The sequence below is a fragment of the Octodon degus genome, unplaced genomic scaffold (genome assembly GCF_000260255.1).
Source record: "Octodon degus isolate 3935 unplaced genomic scaffold, OctDeg1.0 scaffold00179, whole genome shotgun sequence".
Classification (NCBI taxonomy): Eukaryota; Metazoa; Chordata; class Mammalia; order Rodentia; family Octodontidae; genus Octodon; species Octodon degus.
This window is the reverse complement of record NW_004524755.1, coordinates 1,864,610-1,884,808: the sequence shown is the minus strand read 5'-3', so window position 1 is coordinate 1,884,808 and position 20,199 is coordinate 1,864,610. Positions and strand designations below refer to the sequence as shown.

At 37.5% G+C, this 20,199-nt stretch overlaps 1 protein-coding gene across 1 annotated transcript in view; it reads left to right on the top strand.

Annotated features, from left to right (window-relative positions):
• Eif3h (eukaryotic translation initiation factor 3 subunit H) overlaps window positions 1-20,199 on the top strand; it is a 96,555-nt gene that overhangs the window by 7,480 nt on the left and 68,876 nt on the right. The window contains exon 2 of the mRNA XM_004643605.2: window positions 19,555-19,711. Within this exon, the coding sequence (XP_004643662.1) occupies window positions 19,555-19,711 (157 nt within the window). The remainder of the gene's footprint in view (window positions 1-19,554; window positions 19,712-20,199) is intronic.

Here is a 20,199-nt window from a genome sequence, read left to right as displayed (position 1 = left end):
AAGAAGAGTTTACAGATCAGTCATATAATAGTTCATTCTATGCCAAAATCAAAAAACTTATATTTGTAGAATTAGAATTCTCAAAGTAGAAGGGGTAGGCAATAAATATTTAAAGATTTAAAATTTCTGAATTTAGTTAAAATTATACCACTGTATTTCCAATAAATATGAACCTTTTATACAAGAAATATGAATAAAATCATACCAAGACACACAAAACTAAACTTGTCCAAAACTAATTGTAAAGAAAAAAAAATTGAAACATACACATAGAAAAAATATTAGCTATCAAAGAGCAAAATTAAATAGCACCTTATTCCACATTAGGAAGAAAAGAGCAAGTGGATAAGAAACAAGACTTATTTACTCAAAGGATTGAAAAAAAATTAAAAAAGATCTGTCATTGAATTTTATACTTTAGCAAACATACCTTTGAGAATGAAAAGTAAAATATTTTTCAGTTATACAAACTTGAAATATTGTAATATCTCCAGGGACAGCATATAGAAAATTAAAAAAGACCATAATGCAGAAGGCAAGAGAAGTTGCTGTATGCTCCTGAATAAAGAATAAAGAGCTCTCAGAATGGTAGTTTTGTAGGACTATGTAAAATATATTAGATGGACCTATTTAAAAGATCATTGATTTCCACAAAAACAGTATCTTATGTCAGGTTGTATATGTATTTTTTTCATATATATATGTGTGTGTGTGTAAAAGACGAGGAAGGACTAATATAAAGTCAATGGAAAATGGAAATACACTTTTTAAAGTTTCTAATAGTAGGAGAAAATATGCCATGTCTTATAAGTAGATTGAAGTCAAAGAAACAGTATAAATCATAAAACATTAAAATTAAACAATATTCAGAAAATTAAATATTAACTCAAAATTAGGTTAAATATTTCTAAGTAATATTCAAAAGTTAAAATTAAATTGTGAGTCCAACTAAGAGACCAGAATGTAGTGTGTCATATGTACAAATCTATGATCAATTCAGAGTACTCTCATAGTAATTTGATTAGGTTAATATATACAAAAATATCTACTAAAAAAGTTTTCATGATAGTGAAGAATTGTTAAGAATAAAACATAAGAAAAATGCTGCAGTGGCAAATATATGATCAGCACTTCTAACAGTTTGGGGATAGTATATCACACAAAGTTCTAGTATTTGGTAGATGTGGACAGTGTCCATGACGCTTTACTGGTGGCCAGGTGTCACTTGTGGGACTGAGCTACTGCTGTTTCCTTGATGTCCACCCTGTAGACTCCGACAGAATGATGAACCATATGGTGCAGAAGTCCATTTGTAGAATATGCTGATGAAAATATTTTGCTGTTGTATACAAAAGAATAATTGAAAGACTGCTGTTGTATACCTCTTTTTCTCCTGTGTTTGTTTGCCTTATTTGGTGGGTTCTTTCCCTTCTAATTCATGGAGTTGTGGTCATTTTGGTCCCTCTCTAGACTATCTTTTAGTAGTCTGTGTAGGGTTGGCTTTGTCATCATGAATTTCTTTAGTAGTTCTTTGTCAAGGAAGTATTTCACTTTTCCATTACACGTGAAAGTGAGTTTTGTAGGATATATCAATCTGGGTTGGAATTTGTTTTCTTGCAAGACTTGAAGTACTTTGCTCCATGCTCTTCTTGACTTGATGGGTTGTGAAGAGAAAGAAATATGCCATTCTGATGGGTTTTCCTTTAAATGTGAACTGATTCTTTTCTCTAGCAGCTTTTAGTATACTGTTCCTGTGCTGAATTTCTGGGATCTTGATTATTATATGTCTGGGTGTGGTTTTAATTGGGTTGATGTTATTTGGAGTTCTGTATGCTTTGGTTACTGTATGTCAGATTGTTTCCCCATATTTGGGAAGTTTTCTGCTATTCTCATATTCTTTTTATATTATGTGTGTTGACTTCTTTCTCATTGGTGCCTATTAGTCTTATGTTGTTCATCTTTGCATTGTCTTGCAGATGTTGAATTATTTCTTCCTGCATTCTAGTTGTTAAGAGATCTTTTCACTAGCTACAGTGGTGTCTTCAAGATCTGAAAGTCTATTTTCATTTTCATTCATATGTTTTTGCCAGCTTGTGATTGAGGTTTTAATTTCCTGTTTATCATTTTGAATCTGCTTCATGCATTCTATTTCTTTCCTCATTCAGGGATTCCATCATTTCTCTATTTTCCTGTTTTTTTTTTTTTCAGTGTCTTATTTAGAAGCACTTAGTATTTCTTTCATTATAGTTATTTCTTTATTTACTTAAGAAATTATTTCTGATCTGATTTCTTCTATACCTTTTGCAGTTGTTTCTTTAGTTCACATGCTATTATTTCAGAGATTTCAGGTGTGTGATTTCCAATTTGTTTCATGCTGTTGTCTCCTGCATTTGTTCTGGGTGGGCTTGGGGCTTGAGAATGCATTTTGCCCTTTTTGTCATTTTGTATATATAGCATTGTCTTCTGACCTTTGGTGTAGAGCTTTCGTACAGTTATTACCTTAGCACCAGGTCTGGATCTACCAATTTCAGACTTGTCCAGGTGAGTGTGGCTTGGGTCTGGCTGCTATGCTCCACTTCTTGCTGCAGCCCTTGGAAATGAATCCTCTGTGCCACTCTGGCAAGTTGTTCTGCTCCTGGATTAGCTGGGTGGGTTTTGCTTGTAGCCTCTCTGCAGGGAGTTCTGCCGCAGGGTTCTACACTGGGCCTGTCTGTTGGAGGACGTTCCACACACACTCTTGGCCTGGGTGCTGGCTGGAGTAAGGGTCTGGAGGGCCCCACGTAGTCCCACTCGCATGCCGGGGGTGGGTGCTGGCTGGAATGAGGGTCAGGTGGGCCCCATGCAGTCCCACGCACACACTGGGCCTGGGTGCTGGCTGGAATCTGATTTTTTTTTTTTTTTTTAATGTAATAGCTTGTGTCATTCATCTTGGCCTATGATAAGACATGTTAATGTTTTACTGTTACTGTATTTTCCTTTTCCCATAGTGATGATACCTTTTTTTCTTTTCTCTCTTTTTTTTTTTTTTTTTTTTTCTTTTTTCTTTTGGTTCTAGAGAGAGAACTCAGGATCTTGCACTTGCCAGGCAGGTGCTTATGCTGCTGTTTGATCTCCCTGGCCCAGTGATAACCTTCTTAAAGGCTAAGTTATAAACATTTATTTCCTGCATTATTTCAATGGCAGAACACCCGTAGCCTCTAAAATTTTTTAGCTTATCTGTTTGATTGTTAACATAGCAACTTCCTTCCTGCAGTTTTGTAAATAAGGTAGAGTAAGTTATCAATCAGTGGAAAGGCCTGAGTTAGATATATGCCATGGCATTTGACCTTAACTCATTGTAAGAAGCATGATGATTACCAAATTTTTGGCTGGAAGGGGTAACAATTCACTGGGCAGTTGATGCTGACAGGCTTGTCTGTGGAGAACCAAGTGAATACTGGAACAAAATTTCCATGTCAAATGGTTTGAGTACTGTAGTAGTCAGGATTTGCAAGGGGAATGATACAGTACAGGAGACTTAAGATTATTTTATAACAGTCACCCAAAGAGACATGTGGGAAGACCCAAAGAATCCAGCTGAATGCCTGAGTCCCATGGCAGTGTCCTGTATGAGTCCAGCTGAAGACCTAGGGCTCATAACAGTGCCCCGTAAGAGGCCCGTCTGGGGATCTAGAGCCTATAACATTGTGGGCCTGCTTCATGGATTTGTACTGCAAGGCCCAAAGGTTAGTGGTAGAGAGGCTAGAAAGTCTGTGCCAGTGAAATAAAGGATCTGTGCTAGCAGGCTGAGGGATCTGAACTGGAGTCCGGAAGCTACACTCAAAGTAAAAACCAGAGCCCCCTCTGTAAAGTACCACAGCCATCTTCAGTGACAACAAGTCCTGAGCTCCAACGATAATGTCCGAGTCCATATCAGGGAAGCCAGCGTGACAAGCTTGTCCATGAGGCTGAGCAGTACACCATCTTCCCCTTAAGCCAGGAAGTAGCGCACAGAGCAAGGACCAGAGCTCCCATAAAATGAACCGCAGCTATCCTTAGCAACAGCGAGGTCCTGGCTCCTTCAACAGTGAGAGCAGCCCAGTTCACCAGGAAGGCCAGCATGACAAGGTCCTCAGGAGAACCCACAGCTCAAGGAGACTAACAGTTCTCTTAACAGCTTTCTTCTCCAGTTCTGCCTCTTACGCTGTCATCAACAACGCTCAGGCAGGCCTCCACACCCAGCACCAAGCTGCTTCAGTTCAGCCAGGTGTTACATGTTGACCACCAGCTGGTATCCAGCACCAGCATTAAGTCCAGGAGTGCAAAGCAGTTGCATGAAGGCATGACTGTACTTTGCTGTCTCTCAGGTTTCAGTTCATGTGAAGTCAGTCAGGCCTTTGTTGTTGCCCAAAGCTCTGTTGTGTTCAGTCTCTTCTTGGTCCCTTCACATTAGATGCCAGTTTCCTAAGAACAGGACTGGAGGTTGTTTCATACACTGTTCCCTGATGTCTCCAACAATGCCTGACATGTGGAGGTCATTTATACTGTGAATAAATCGTGAACTCTGTTCTATGGAAGTTTTCTTGGACATGAATTGTGAGGAAAAAAACTGAGTAAATGCTTTCCAGAAATTAATTGAATGTTGATGAGATAAGAGCATAGGATGGAGGATAGGAAACTAGTTGGCTTTCTGAGCTTGCTTATGTTTATCTTTTTACTTGTCATTTTCATCTTTAAGAAAAATCACTGATGTTAAAACTTGAGCACCTGGTATTTAGAAGAAAGACCTTGTGCAAGAACCTTTCCCCAAGTTTTATCTAATCCTCAGCACTTAGGGATAGATGTCATCTTTGCCTTACTTACATGGTGATTATCTAGATCTAATATGAACATGTTGGGGAAACTTTTGTGACTGAGATGAATAGTTTAGACTTGTAAAGGGCTTGTACTGAACTAGTGCATATGTCACTGTAATCTTTTTGTGAAATTTATAGAGTAGATAACAGCTTATTAAACTCCATGGAATGGAAGCTCTTTTCTGAAATCCTAACCTCAGGTAGAATACAGTTTGGCTTTTTAATAGCTTAACAACAAAAGATGTCATAAGTGTTGTTCTGGCTCCAGTAGAGAATAAGTAAATTTCATATATGTGAATTTTTCAGTCACGTAATTTAAAATTCAACCATCAAAACTTTATTTTAGCTATCTTAATTATAAATCCTTCTGAAATTATTACATAAATTTCTGTTCTTTAATCAGAACATTGAACATAATCTCTTTGTGCTTTGATGGCTTACTGTTGTCATTAATAACATCTTATTAACCTAAGCTGCAAGGTAGAACTAAAACTCCCCTGGGAGCCGGGTGTGGTCATGCTTGTTTATAATGCCAGCATTTGCAGGTTGAGGCAGGAGGCTCAGTGAGAGTTAGTGCCCAGCCTAGGCTACTTGGTAAGTTTAAAGGGTTAATCTGAACTATGTAGTGAGACTCTCTCTGAAAACTTTAAAAAAAAAAAAAAAGAAAAAAGAAAATCACCTAGGGTATTTAGTCTATAATTTCTATAACCCCCATCATTGAATTTAGGTACCTTGATTAGTTTATTTTTTTTGTTGTTGGTGGTGGTCTTTGTCTTCGTCTTTGTGTTTTTTGGTACTGGGGCTCAAACTCAGGACCTTGGTCTTGCCAGGTGGGCATTTATGCCGTGAGCTATCTCCCTAGCCCTTTTTTGTTGTTGTTAATGTTATTTATCTCATACCTCCCTGGTTTCTAATTTTTTATTTGCTGTGGATGAAAGACTAGGTCAGAAGGATTACTTCTCATTTAAAAAAAAACTGCATGCTTGAATGAGGATTAAATTAAGTAGTCTGATGTCTTGCTTGACTGCTGAGTTTTATTGCATAGGGAAGTAAAATATTGTTACTTGTAAATATTATAATAGAAGAAAAGGGTTTGATTTCATATTATTATATTTAATAGTTCCAGAAGCTGAAAAAGTTAGTATTATCTGAATTATACATATGATTTATATTCACGGAAGCTGAGTGGCTTTTCAGCAATATAAAGCAAATAATCTTAGAGGTTAAACTTAGATCACATCTTACCGTTTTTGATTCATTCTTCCATTATCACACTGCATTGTTCATTTTAAGGACTGTATGATACTTGTCGTTATGTACAGATGCTTCTTGACTTACAGTAGGTAGGGTTACTTTCTGTAGACCTATTGTAAGCAGAGACTATTTTTTAAGTCAAGGTGACATCTAATACACCCAGCCTACAGAACATCTTAGCTGGCAGCATTACCCCCTGGACCATTATGTTGGCCTTTTGGGAGGCATCCCGGCTCACTGCTGCTGCCCAGCATGGTGGCAGAGTATCTCCATTGTGTGTCACTTGCTTGTGAAGAGATCCCAGTTTAAAACCCCAAGATGGTGGGGTCCTCTGTGCTTGTCACTTCTGTATATTCACACCATTGTAAAGCTGAAAAATGTAAGTGGAACCATCATAAAATGACCATTGTTATCTCCATTTTACAAATGAAGAAACTCAGGTACAGATTGTATGACTTGATTAATATTAGGATGGTGATAATAGAAAACAAGGTGTTTACAAAATAATCCAGTGTTCCTGATCAGCTGTTTGGAAATGTATTCTCCAGAATGTGGGCCTCTCAATTATCCAATGTTCTCACCTTTATTATGTCTACCTGACAATTTTCTTAAATGAAAGCTTTTGGGGCCAGGGAGATGGCTCAGTGGAATAAGTGCTTGCCTGACAAGTGCGAAGTCCTGGGTTTGATCCCTGGCACCACCAAAAACAGTATAAATAAATAAATAAATATAAATAAGTGAAAGTTTCTGATTTTAGCACTTACACAAAAACTCTGTTGATTTGCCTTCAAAATTGGTTCATAATTTTGTTTTTTGTAAAATAATGTAATCTATGCACTTTTGATATCATTGTACTTGGCAAAGTGCAAGATGCTGTATTTAAGGAAAATTTGTAAATTACTTTTACAAGGCCATTCTATAAAATGCTTGTATCCAGTGAAGTTTAAATAGCAGAGTGTAGTGCGATTTACATAACCACCTGTTTGATGGCAAAGTACACTGGTTTCATTGAAACAAGGGGCTGTCATGGATACTTGTATATGCCAGAGTAGTACGCTGTGTTTTTGTTAACATGGGTTAACTTTTGCCAACAAGAAAAAAATTAGACTCAGAAAAATAGCATAAGTCAGTATTAGTCAGAATCTGATTTTTATAAGCCTGTGGTCTTGAGTATTGGCTATGTTTTGGCATAAAATTTTAAGATTTTATTTTCTCTCTAAATAGTAAATAGTCCCTATAATCCAGAGGTATTCGTTATCCTGATGATTATATGAGACTGTTCCTCTCTATACCTTCTGTACTATCCTTTGTCTTTGTTCCCAACTAGTTTTATTTGATATAAGTGGCAAAGATTAACAAGGTGACACTGTGAATATGCTAATATTTATTTATGTTTTATTAATTTTTTAAATTTTTTTAATTAATTTTTTTTAGACAAGGTCTAACTGCATAGTGCAGGCTGGCCATGAATTTGCTTGTGTAGCTCAGTCTGGCCTTGAACTCACACCAGTCCTGCATCAGTCTCTGAAGTACTGAAATTATAGGTGTGTGTCACCACACCTGGCTTAAAACACATTTTTAAAGAATAATATATCTATTGCAAGAAAATTTTGGTTAAATCACAAAAAAAATTAGCTTATAATGTATAATGTGACTAGGTAGTATCTTTCAGATTTGGGGTTTATCTCTAGCATTCATCCTACATGCATCCTATGTACATCTTCTGATACATAGAGTTGAAGTTAATGAGTTTGAAATTGTGCATGTTTTTATGCATTTTAAGCCCAATGCCAAATTGCTTTTCCATTTGGTGTGGTCGTGTATAGTTAAGCGCTATTTCATGGCACCATTGCAAATAGGAATTTTTAAAAGAATCTTAGTCTTTTATTTTACTTTTTAATAACTTTATTGAGAAACAAATAGCAATGAGACAGTTTCACAACCGATGAGTAGGTCACTTTCAATAATAAATACATTGCACATTGTTGTCTCAGTGGTTATTCATTGTACAAGATGCAGACATGACATCCTGTCCACAAACACTATTAGAACAAATCTTATTGAATTAAGAGACAAATCTTACTGAATTAAGAGAATGTAGCTGTATATCTATCCTATTTTGAATATACAGATAATAAATGGTCATTCATTTGTATCCCCCCTTTTTTTAGTTTTGTCAGAGAAGGGTATTCTGTTGTCATTTAAATATTGTACATGCATGAATTCAGCAAAATATTCCAATATAGTCCAGTAGTCCATAATAGTAGTGGGTCATCTGCAGGACAGGCAATGTCAGAAGTTGTTGACCTGAGCCCTTTACAGCTCATGACTTCATTCCTTATACCTTGTTTTTATACCTTTGTGCTGGATGGTCAAGACCAAGACCTATATAGCAAGAAATGTAACTTTTGTATCTGATAAGGTCAGTCAGGTTCCTTCAGGATTTATCCTGAAACCCTGTACCGCACTTTGTAGATCCTTTGTCAGTGTCAGCCATGTGGATGAGTCACAACCATTTCTTGACCAATTTGCTCTCTGTGGAAGCCTGAGAGAATGTTTTCTCTCTATGTGACTCTCCTTAGGCACACTCGACATCATCAGTCACTTTCCTTTGTGGCCCCATAATCTCCTTGATCAGAAAATTTGGGACACAACTGAGTTACATGATGTTACAGTATAGGTTCTCCTGTGTCCTGAGTCTTAACTGACCTTGAAAGACTAGAGCCAAAATATTGGCTGATGTTGCAGCCCTTTTTCTCTAATTTTTGGTCTGCAAACTTAGGTTGTTAACCCTCCAAAAGAGAAGCTTATGATTACCCTACAACTTATGCAGTTGGGCTTATCGTGTCTGAATATAAAACATGTTAAGCATAGCATGTAACAGGTATATTCCATAAAGTACTGATATGTTAAATATTAAATCCATACAGAATATGGAGATAAAAATTTTAAAAATGAAAAATATTTTAAAAAATATGAATAAACACATATTTTTACACAGAAATTTAGAAGTCTAACCATATACAGCATTGTAGGAGAACAGTCCTGTGATTTTTTTTTTCTTGTCTCTGTTTTTCATTTATTAACCTTTTTTTTTTTAAACATTTCCTTGAGAGACAGTATGGCAATAACTGTTATGTCATGACAAGCAGTACATTTTATTTATTTATTTATTTAGCGAAACCAGGGATTGAATTTAGGCTCTTGCGCTTGCCAGGGAAACACTTACTCTACTGAGCCATCTCCCGGGCCCCTAAGCGCAGTACATATTTAAAAGACCAGAATGACAGGCATTCCAAGCGTGACCCTATTATTATACATTGCCATCTTTAGTGCAGTTGCTTAGTTTACAGGTATCAGCATATATAGTTAGGTTGAGAATTCTACCAATTAACTACTAGTTTCAAAATCCTGCTGATGTTTCTCAGGATCATTGCTTTACCCATCTTGTGTGTATAAATGTATGGCTTCGCCCCTGCCACGTTTCCTAGCTTTTCTCCTTGTCCTGTCTTTGTTGTCTAATCCTCAAGTTCTCGCTTTCCTTTTAATTGTGTTATACGTTTCTATTTGTATTTCTTCTTTTGAGTTTTTTTTTTTTTTTTTGGTGGAACCAAGGATCAAACTCAGATTGTTGCGCTTGCCAGGGAAGTGCTTATTCTACTGAGCCATCTCCCTGGCCCCCTTTTGAGTTCTTATATTAGGGAGACTATATGATATTTACACATGTGTGTCTGGTTTATTTCAATTATGAGTATATCTTCAAGTGGCATCCACTTCAATATAAAGGCTTCGAGTTTATCATTCTTTATAGCTGAGTAATACTCCATTGTATAAAAATGCCACATCTTTTTCATCTGTTCCTCAGGTGATGGACATCTTGGTTGTTTCCAAGATTTGGCTATCATAAACTGTGCTGCTATAAACATAGGTACACATATATCACTATGATAATGATGTTTTCAGTTCCTCTGGGAAAATTCCCAGTAGGAGGATAGCTGGCTTGAATGGAATTTCCAGTCCTACTTTTTTTAACGAGTCTCCACACTGATTTCCATAATGGTTGTCCGCACGAGCAGTGGAGAAGGGTTCCTTTTTCCCCATAGCCTCTTCAGCATTTTTTTAAATATATACTTCCTCATGTTTCTTTTTACTTTCATTTTATTTTATTCTATTTTATTGATTTATTGATTTATTTATTCTTGGCTGAACAGGTCCTTGAACAGGTCCTTATGCTTGCCAGGGTAGCATTTATTCTACTGAGCATCTCCCCAGCCCTCCAGCATTTGTTTTAGTTAATTTGTTTATGATAGCCATTCCTTCTGGGGTGAGATGGTATCTCAGTGTTGTTTTAATTTGCATTTCACGGATGGCTAGTGATGTGGAGCATTTTTTCATATATTTATTTGCTGCTTTTGTCCTCTGAGCAGTGTGTGTTCATCTTGGATGCTCATTTCTGGATTAGGTCTTTAAATTTTGGGGCCTTAATGGTTTTTCAGTCTTTCTTTTTAAAATTAATTTAATTGTGCAGGTAGTATTTCAGTAAATAAATTGTGTTCCTTAGTGATATCACTATGTGCTTAAGTCACCCACACTCAGATTGTGTGAGAGTATTGTAACATTACCCACTGATTAGTGTTCTGAATATAGTACAATTAAAATGTATCAAGAAGTGGATTGTAACATTTCTGGGCTGTTTTGTGTGACAGAGAAAATAAATTTTATTCCAGCCTTTTTATCATTTACTTTGGAGAAATTACTTTCCAGTTACATGTGGGAAAAGTTTCAGGATATATACGCATGTGTAATTGTGTGTGTGTATCTCTGATAAAGAAGTATATACATTAAACATCTTTGTCAGTTAACATTAAATTGTGATTGTATATTTGATTATATTGTACTTTATTGTGATTTTCGTAAAGAAGTGTTGAATTTCTTGAAACTACGTTTCCCTTTCCCAGCAATTACTGGTTGGACCATCAATGAGCATTAGATGCAATAGAATAATAGGGAAATACGTCCTTTCAAGCAAATATAATAGAGGTGATATTGATAAGGTGTATTGGAGTATTGTAAGTAATCCCATATGTGTCTAGAACAGAATATCCCCCCATTGAAGTTACTTAAATTTCTTTTACATCAAACTTAACAGCAGTAATTTAAATCCCACTTACTTGACACAGCCAGTTATGAAATGGAACCCTTATCCCACTTGAGCCATAAAATGTGTTAAATTTAAGACTAATGCAGCTTTCTGCTTTTTGAATTTACATTTTGGGAATAACTACCTTCTTTGTTCAGTGTTAGAAAAAGTGATCTAGGCTTAACCAAATAAGAAACGTGCCAAGTTCACAGATCAGTCAATGAAAGAAGCCAGAATTAAGTGAAAGTCTAGATATTAACTTTATATAATATGCTGAGGGGAGATTTGGTGGCAGTACAATTTCTTTGACAATAAAATTCTCCTACAGTAATAGCTGTTCTGTGATGGTGATTGATGTGAGAGTCCACACCATAGGCCTTACTTCCCAGACACTGTAAAGCTGGAAGAAAGCCAACTAGGAGTTGGGTCCTGCTTGACCTCACCTTTAAGTGGGCAAAGATGGGTACAAGACTTGTCAGCACCTTTTGGAGTAGACCTTTACCTTTATTTTTAGGGTAAGGATATTTAAAGGATAACTGTAGACACAGAAATAATAAAAATTACTTTGAGAAAATCAGTTGACTTAATTCTTGGTGAGAGTTTAAAATGTCTTGTCCTGAAACTTTGTTGTATTGGTTGTTATAAGAAATAGCTCTAAGGGCTGATGAGATAGCTCAGTGGACTAAGAGCCTGGTTAGGCAAGCTCAGGGACCGGGGTTCAATCCCTGGCACCACAGGCTGCCAGCCCCACCCCTGGGCTGGCTGAGCTGGCCACTGAGACCCAGCATGGTGGTGCACACCTGTAATCCTAGCACTGGGGAGGCTGAAAACAGGAGGATCACTGAGTCTGAGCTGCATAGTGAAACCCTGTACCAAATATCTTAAAAAAGAAAAAAAAATTTTTTTGGTCGAACTAATCAGCAAGTTGGGGCCATGTAATTGATTTTTGATAGCTTATAATTTTAGGCTGGAAAACAGTCTGTGATGAATGGATGTATTACTGATAAAGTAGATGCACACATTAAACATCCTTGTCAATTAATGCTGAATTGTGGTTGCATATTGACTGCATCATTGTACCTTCTTGTGACTGATTATCATGAGAGAAGTGGCACTAGAAGACTATAAAAGTGTACAAACTTTAGTCACTTATGGGATACTTGTTTAATGGATAGGTCGATTTACTATCTTACCTGTGTAAGGTAAGAGCTTACAGTCAGAGGATAGGATGTTGTTGAAATAAATTTGCTTTTACTGTTCTCAAAAATACAATGTTTAAACTAGAGCTAGAACTAGGGAAGTAGTAGGCTGACCCTGGCAGGAGCTGCGAGTGCAGTAGAGAAAACTGTAGGTGTGGAGACAGGGCATTTTGGGATTTCTGTCTGTGGAACAGGCTAAGAAGGTGATTTTTAAAACCTGGAGTTCAATTTCTGAAAATGGGAAGAGACTGTAACTGCTTAAGGTAGGTCCTGTAACCCAGTGCTACCCACCATGTGAGTTACGGATGGTGAGTACTGTGAGGTAGCACAGCATTGAGATTGAGTGCTTAGAAATTTAGACCAGCTTGACACTGTTGTGAGATTTTAAGCCTCTGATCCCTGAGCTTGTATTTTCTGTATCTTTAATGTTTCCCTTTCTAGTGAAGTGTTTTGGTGTATGGTGGGCCATGGAGAAATGCGTCTTCACACCGATGACTAGGGAGGCATTGCTACACACTTTTCACACGTGTGCTAGCAAATGGCTTCTTCCTATAAGCACTGTAGTCACAATTAATAGAACCATATTTAAAGTAGTACTTTGACTACTTCTACCAGAGGCCCTTAATTTTTAAATTAGTTTTGGTGGTAAAGTGTTTTAATAACTTTAATTTTCTTTTTTAAAATTGTGCAGTTTCTAAGGTAATAAGCAAGTAGTTCAGTGTTTATTTACTGTAGCTTTACCATGTAGAGTTTTAACCTCAACACTCTCAGTGAATTCAGCTTTATAAAGGCAGATTAAAAAGGATATATGGAACTGCGTGCAGTGGTGCGTGCCAGAAAACAGTACTTTCTGGAGGGGGAGGCAGAGAGAGGCAGAGACAAATGGGGGAGGAGAGAGAGAGAGAGAGAGAGGTACATAAGAGAGAGGTAGACAAGGAGAGGGAGAAAGAGGAAAAGGGAGAAAGAGAGAATGAATATAGTTCTAACAATTTAAAACTACTCATGTCTCTAATTGTTTTAGTCCCCCCAACACATTCTTTTTTTATGTCTGTTACAGGGACAGTAGAGGAAACCTAACCTGCTTTTCCTGGTGGGGGTTGATTGTGATAAGTTTGAAGCAAGTTGAATTGCTGTTTTATTGACTTACAATTTTTACAGTTAGCTTTTGCCAAACAGGTCTCTTTGCATGTTGAAAGCGAGCCGGTGGATAGTATGTGCATATGCATATTATCTGGTAGTTTTTAGAACTTGTCCAGTAACATGGAAAGAGTTGAAGAGAAACTATATCAACAAAAATTTAGAGTCAGTAGATGCTTTGGTTTATAGTTTGTTGTTTTCCTTTTTCTTGTCCTTTCAAGTCTGCTTTTTTTCAGCCAATGTTTTAGTAACACCCAAAAGAACAGCTGAAGTTGAGATATCTGATGTGTCCCCCATTCTGTCAACTATGTAGCACTCACAAAAGAAATGAAATTTGCTGTTACTTAGAACTCCAAGGAACAAATTATAGAATTGCTGCATTAAAGAAGAACCTTTATCTTTTTAATTTGATGTCTTTTGAATTAAAAACCAAATATTTTTATTATGTGTAACTAATAGAGATTCTTAAAGAAAAGCTTATGTCCTTCCACACTTTTTGCATACAGCCATGTGATTCCACACTTAGAACAAGCTTTTGTTACTGAGCTTTAGGCATTATAACTTTTGGGGTATTACAAGCCTCTCTACATTCAACAAGTGCCAAGCAACTTTTTTGTTTTAACCCAGGAAAAACCTTTACATAGAGACAAACGTACTGATTTTAAAGATTCCTAGATATTTTCAAGCTCATCTATGACTTTAGGCTTGAATGTTTTGTAGGGCTTGAACAGTTTAGAAAATACACTTTCCTTGCACTACAGTCATGGATGTTACAGCGTCTCGGCTTCTTTAGATGGATGGAGTTAATAGTTGGACATTTACACAGTTTCTGTGGTGAACTTGTTTTATGTTGGCAGTTTTTTTTTTAATAAGACTTTTCTAGAAATGTAAACTGTCTTAATTACATGTCATTAAATTTTAAAAACAGTTGGACAAAGAAATATTACTTGTCCTTCTAAACAGTCTCACTTAGCATACACAGTACTTAATGACTATCTTATTATAGATAAGTTTATAAAGTATATGTAGTGTAGGGATGTAGTAGCAATTCTTAACCTAGCTGTTGGAACCTGCAGCACTTTAGGGTGTCTTTGAACTCTGCAATTGGAAGTGGATGCAAGCACGTGTGAATTGTTTTGCTGTCAAGAGTTAAAAATGGATAAAGTTTTTGAAGTTAATATATGTATATACACAGTGGAAATTCATTCATTTTAAGCAGTTTGTTGAATGCAGAGACTGTAAGCAACTGTGTAACTGCTGCCACAGTCAAGATGAGGACAATCAGTTTCCTTACTCCAAGGAGTTGTTCACACCCTTCCACAGTCTGTGGCCTTAGTCTTCCCTTACCATGGTCCCTGGAAACCAATGAGTAGCTTTGTCACTTGGTTGCCTTTCCTAGAGTTTCCTGTAAGTGAAGTCTTGTAGCGTAGCATTTTGTGTGACTTTGCATGTTTTGGGGATTCCTCCATGTTAGTTGCATTGATAACTTTGTTCTTGTTTTGTTTTTCTGAGTAATATCCTGAACTGTGGATAGTTTGCAATTCATTTTATTATTTTTGTATTTTAGGGAAGGGTCTACAGGGTGTTCAAGGTCTTACTACCAGATTGGACTCATAGTGAACCACCTGTTTACAGCCTCCCAAGAGCTGGGATTACAGGCACGCGCCACCATGCTCAGTCTCAGTTGCCTTCTCAGCGCGCCCTGGGGGCAGGGCTAGCATGGCAGGCCCGGGGATCAAACCCCTGGCCTTTAATCTGCTGAGCTATTTGGTAGGCTCTAAGATCCTACTTTTTTTTGGTACCAGGGATTGAACTCAGGACCTTGTTCTTGCTAGGCAGGCACCTAAGCCACTGAGCTATCTCCCCAGCCTGCAGTTCATTTTATTGAGCTGGTTTTGGTAAACTTCTGGTTTGGTTCTGGGTTTTGTTTTTGTTTTTGTTTTTTTTTTGCTGTTGTAAAGAATGCTACAGTGGATATTTCTGAAATAATGTTTGTATGTTTTTATTTCTCTTGAATGCATTCTTAGGGTAGGTATTTGACTCTTGTGGTAAGTTCATGTTTAACTCTTAAGACTTTGTGATTGCTGCTTTCAACCTTCCTACTAGCAACTTTCATGAAATTCAAGCTTTTTAAAAAGGTTTCTCTCCAGCAGTACTGTGGGATGCTGAGGCAGGAGGATCACAAAGTCTAACCTAGCCAGAGTAGCGTTATGACATAATAAGATCCTTTCATAGAAGGTACAATAAATAAATTTTTCTTTTTCTTTTTTCTTTTTTTAAAATTTGTGTGTGTGTGTGTGTGGCCAGCTCAGCCCACCAGGGGGCGGGCTGGCTGGCATGTGGTACTGGGGGATTGAACCGCGATCCCTGTGCTTTGCTAAGCTTGTTCTAAGTAGGTGCTTTAGACCACTGAGCCATCTCACCAGCCCAATTTTTCTTTTTCTTTCTTTCCTTTTTTTTTTTTTTTTTTCCCAGTACCAGGGATCGAACTCAGTACCTTATGTTTGCCAGACATGCGCTTATGCTGCTGAAATATCCCCCCAGACCATAAATTTTTAAAAGGGCTGGGAATGTAGCTCAGTATGAGGGTCTTGGCTTTGTTCTGCAGAGCTGGGATTGGGGTTATGTTCTACTTTTCTGATTCAGAGTCGGGGGTGGAGTTGTTTTGGGGCATTGTTGTATTAAATCACAACTTATACTTTGATGATGTGTTTTAATTTTTAAAAAAGTTTACCCAACATGTATGTACATGTGTGTAGTGGTAAAAGGGTTGAGCTACTTCATACTGTTACATTGCTAGCCATGAAGTCCTAGATATATTTCTTAAATAATTTGCTTTTTATTTGAGTTACTACTTTATTAGAGGAATTTTAAATTTTACTTCATAGATGTCTGTTTATTAGATAGAGGTTTACCTTGATGCCGTTCTTTTAGAAGTATTAAGTAAAAGTTGTGCGAAAATGTACAGAGGCTTTGGGCTGAACTGCATTCCTGTTTTTTTTTTTTTTAATTTTGGAAATAGTCTCAGTAAGTTTCTGGGAGTGGGCTCAAGCTTTCTGTCCTCCTGTCTTACTGACCCAGGGTGGTGGGATTACAGATGTGTGCCACTATCCTAGCCATGAAGGACTTTTTAAATGTCTTGTACTAATACTAATACTGTGTGTGTGTGTGTGTGTGTGTGTGTGTGTGTGTGATCCTGTGTCTGTTTTGGAACCAGCTCACCCTCCCTTTTTGGGCAAAGGAAAGGTCCTGTGCATTGAACCCTCGGTATTCCAAGACCTTGTTATTTTTGAAGCAGGGCCGTTATTATTTTCTACTGATTTTAGAAAAAAAGTGAAGGTTTACTGCTTTAGCTCAGTCATCCATCTCTAGGCCATTCCTGCCCCTAAAATACAATTTGTGTGTTTTATGAAAAGCATTAACATTTTATCTAAAAGCTTGTGAAGGTACTGCCATCAAGTCCTCTCTTCACCCAGGCCTTCTAGGGACAGACCACTCGTCTCTTCTCTGGCCTAGTGTCCAGGAAGCCTTTCTTGGGTCTCCCTAGGAGATGACCCGCTCTGTCCTCCTGGTCTCATCCTTTTATTCTTAGAGCTTTTCTACGATGTATTCCAATTAGTTTTCCTTGAAGATGTTTTAGAATGCTGGTCATAAAAGCATCTTGGACATCTTTTGGAATGTTTACCAGTTCAAAACTATTGTCATACTAGTGTCTAAATAGTATTTGCCAATTTTCCTGGGTTTTTTTTTTTTTTTTTTTTTTTTGGTCTTTTTGAGGTCTCACTGTGCAGTTCAGGCTGACCTTGAACTCACTTTGTAGCTAGGCTGCCGTTGAGCTTGCAATGATTTTCCTTCCTCAGGCCTCCTTAGTGCTGGGATTACTGGGGTGTGCTGCCACACCCCGCCTCCTCTTGTTCTCTTGCCAGTGTTTGATGGACAGTTCCAGATGCTGTCAATGTGTAGTATCATGAAAGAAGAGTACTGAAGCAGACATGATAACCCATATGCTTTCTGTTAAATGGAACTTTAAAATGATCTGAAAAATGCTAAACAGTGTGATCTATTCTGATCAAGGTTTTTTGAAAATGTAGGTTTTTTTAATAAAAATGTTTGTTTTTGAATTCTGATTTTAAAAAATTCTCTTTTACGTATTACGTACAGGAACTCACTATGTAGATTGGATTCGTGATTCTCCTGTTTTTAGCCTCCCAAGTGCTGGGATTACAAGTGCACCACCATTCCCAATCTCAGTTGCCCAAATCCCAGCTGCTGCACTCTGCCTAAGCAGTCACTTTAGTCCATTGAACTATCTGACCGGCCCGAATACTGATTATTTTTTGTTTTCTATAAATGTAGGTTATGTTAATGTGTACTTAATATTTTTAAGAGAAACTGAGCATTTCTCAATTTGAATTTCTTAATTTCTTTCTTTTTTGTGGTATCTGGGGATTGAACTTGGGACCTTGTGCTTGCCATGCAGGAAGGAGCTTATGCTGCTGAGCTATCTCACTGGCCTCTCAGTTTGAATTTCTTTTCTTTCTTTCTTTCTTTCTTGCTTGCTTGCTTGCTTGCTGGCTGGCTGGCTGGCTGGCTGGCTGGCTGGCTCAGCCCGCTCTGGGGGTGGGGCTGGTGTGGTGCGTGATGCTGGGGTTTGAACTGCGGTTGGTCCCTGCAGTTGCCTAAGCAGGTGCTTTAGATCACTGAGCTTTCTCACCAGCCCTGAATTTCTGATGTGTAACTATCACAGAGAAGTTCTTTGGGGTCCTCAGGGTTTGTCTTTTTTAATGAGTTTAATTTCTTAAACATTTTCAATTTTTAAGGGTTCTGTGGTATAATACAAAGTGTATTTGATCTTTTTATTCAGTTCTTGTAACAGTGGCCTAAAGCTGTTTTAATTTCTTAAGTGACAGAACATCTTGTGTTTCTTGTGAGTCACCTCCATTATCTAGTGTGATGAGTTTGAGGAGGCAGGACACCCGAACCTTGTGTTTGAGTCTCTCTGATTTTCTGTCAGGGTGGCAGGGAGGCAGTTACAGTCTCTTATGGCCTCTACAGCAAACTTCGATCAGCTTCCCTGGTTTTCCTGAGTGTATTATGTCATCACATTATATTAAAGTGGCAAGGTCTTAAGTATTAGAGATGGAATTTATTTTAGTGATCAAGTCTTTCTTGAAGGGTTTTATTTTGGACAGACTTGAATGCTAGACAGAATTTATCTTCTGTTTTTTTGCAAACCAGGGGTTGAACTCAGGCCCTTGAGCTTGCCAGGGGAGTGCTTATTCTACTGAGCCATCTCCCTGGCCCCAAGAATTCATCTTCTGTTTGAAATTTTCTTTCTTGAAAGTAGAACATGATGAGTTCCTTAGATTGTCTGTCAGAGTGAGACTAATCCACTAGTACTTGATAAGCTTTCACTACTTACTTGGAAGGTGCTGTTTGCGAGTCTTTTAGCCACTGCGTGAGAGTATCTCAGCCACTGTGCTGTGACCAGCTCCTGGTTAGGTAGTTAGCACTAAGTTTTTCCTGTGGTCATTATAAAGAACTTAAAGTAACCCTTTAGTGATGTTGAAAAGAGTAAGAAAAAAATTTTTTTGAACTGCAGGACTTGTTTTAAAACATTCATTTTTCCTTCCCATTTTTTAATAAAAGAGAATAAGGTATTTGGACCTGTTTTGTGTGTGTGTGTGTGTGTGTGTGTGTGTGTGTGTGTAACAATGGTGGATTCTAGTTATCAGTTTTCCATTTAAGTAGGAACTAGCTCTTTAGAAATAAGTTCTAGAATTCGTCTGAAGATTCACATTTAGCTTATATGACTTCTCTCATTTGCTTTGATTTTAATACTGAATTAATAAGGTTAAGTATGTAGGAATCTTATGCAAACTTTATTGTTTACATAAGGTTAAAGGAAATTATAAGACATCTGTTTAGTCTTCTTACTGTAGTTGTATGGTTTTGCAAGCTCACTGGTATGGTTTGGTTTTTCTTATAGGTGGTATTAAAAATAATCAAACATTATCAAGAAGAAGGACAAGGAACTGAGGTGGTTCAAGGAGTACTTCTGGGCCTGGTGGTCGAAGATCGGCTTGAAATCACCAACTGCTTCCCTTTCCCCCAGCACACAGAGGATGATGCGGAGTTTGATGAAGGTGCAGTATTCATCTCGTGCATGTGTGTAGTGCATACTTGCGCAGGAGAACATGTCTCGGCTACTCTGAACTCTGAGCATTTGTTACTGTGGATCTGTCAGATTGTCCTAACCCTTCATTTATGGGTGGCTTAGAAAATTACACAAATGCTAGAAAATGAGGGTTTATATCTTAAAATTCATTATGTTGTCCTTTTCCTACTGGGCTTGGTGGTTCTGATTTGCAGTAGTAATCTGCCCCTCATGTTCAGAGGATATATACTAAGACCCTCAGTGGATATGTGAAACTAAGATAGGGTTAAATTCTTTTTTTTTTTTTTGTATACATCTGTGATAGAGCTTAAATTACAGAGACTAACAGCAGGAATTAATAATAGGTTGGGTGCATGTCTGCGATCCCAGCACTCAGTAGAGTGAGGCAGGAGAATTGCTGTGAGTTTGAGATCAGCCTAGGCTATATAGTAAGTTTAAAAAAAAAAAAAAAAAAAA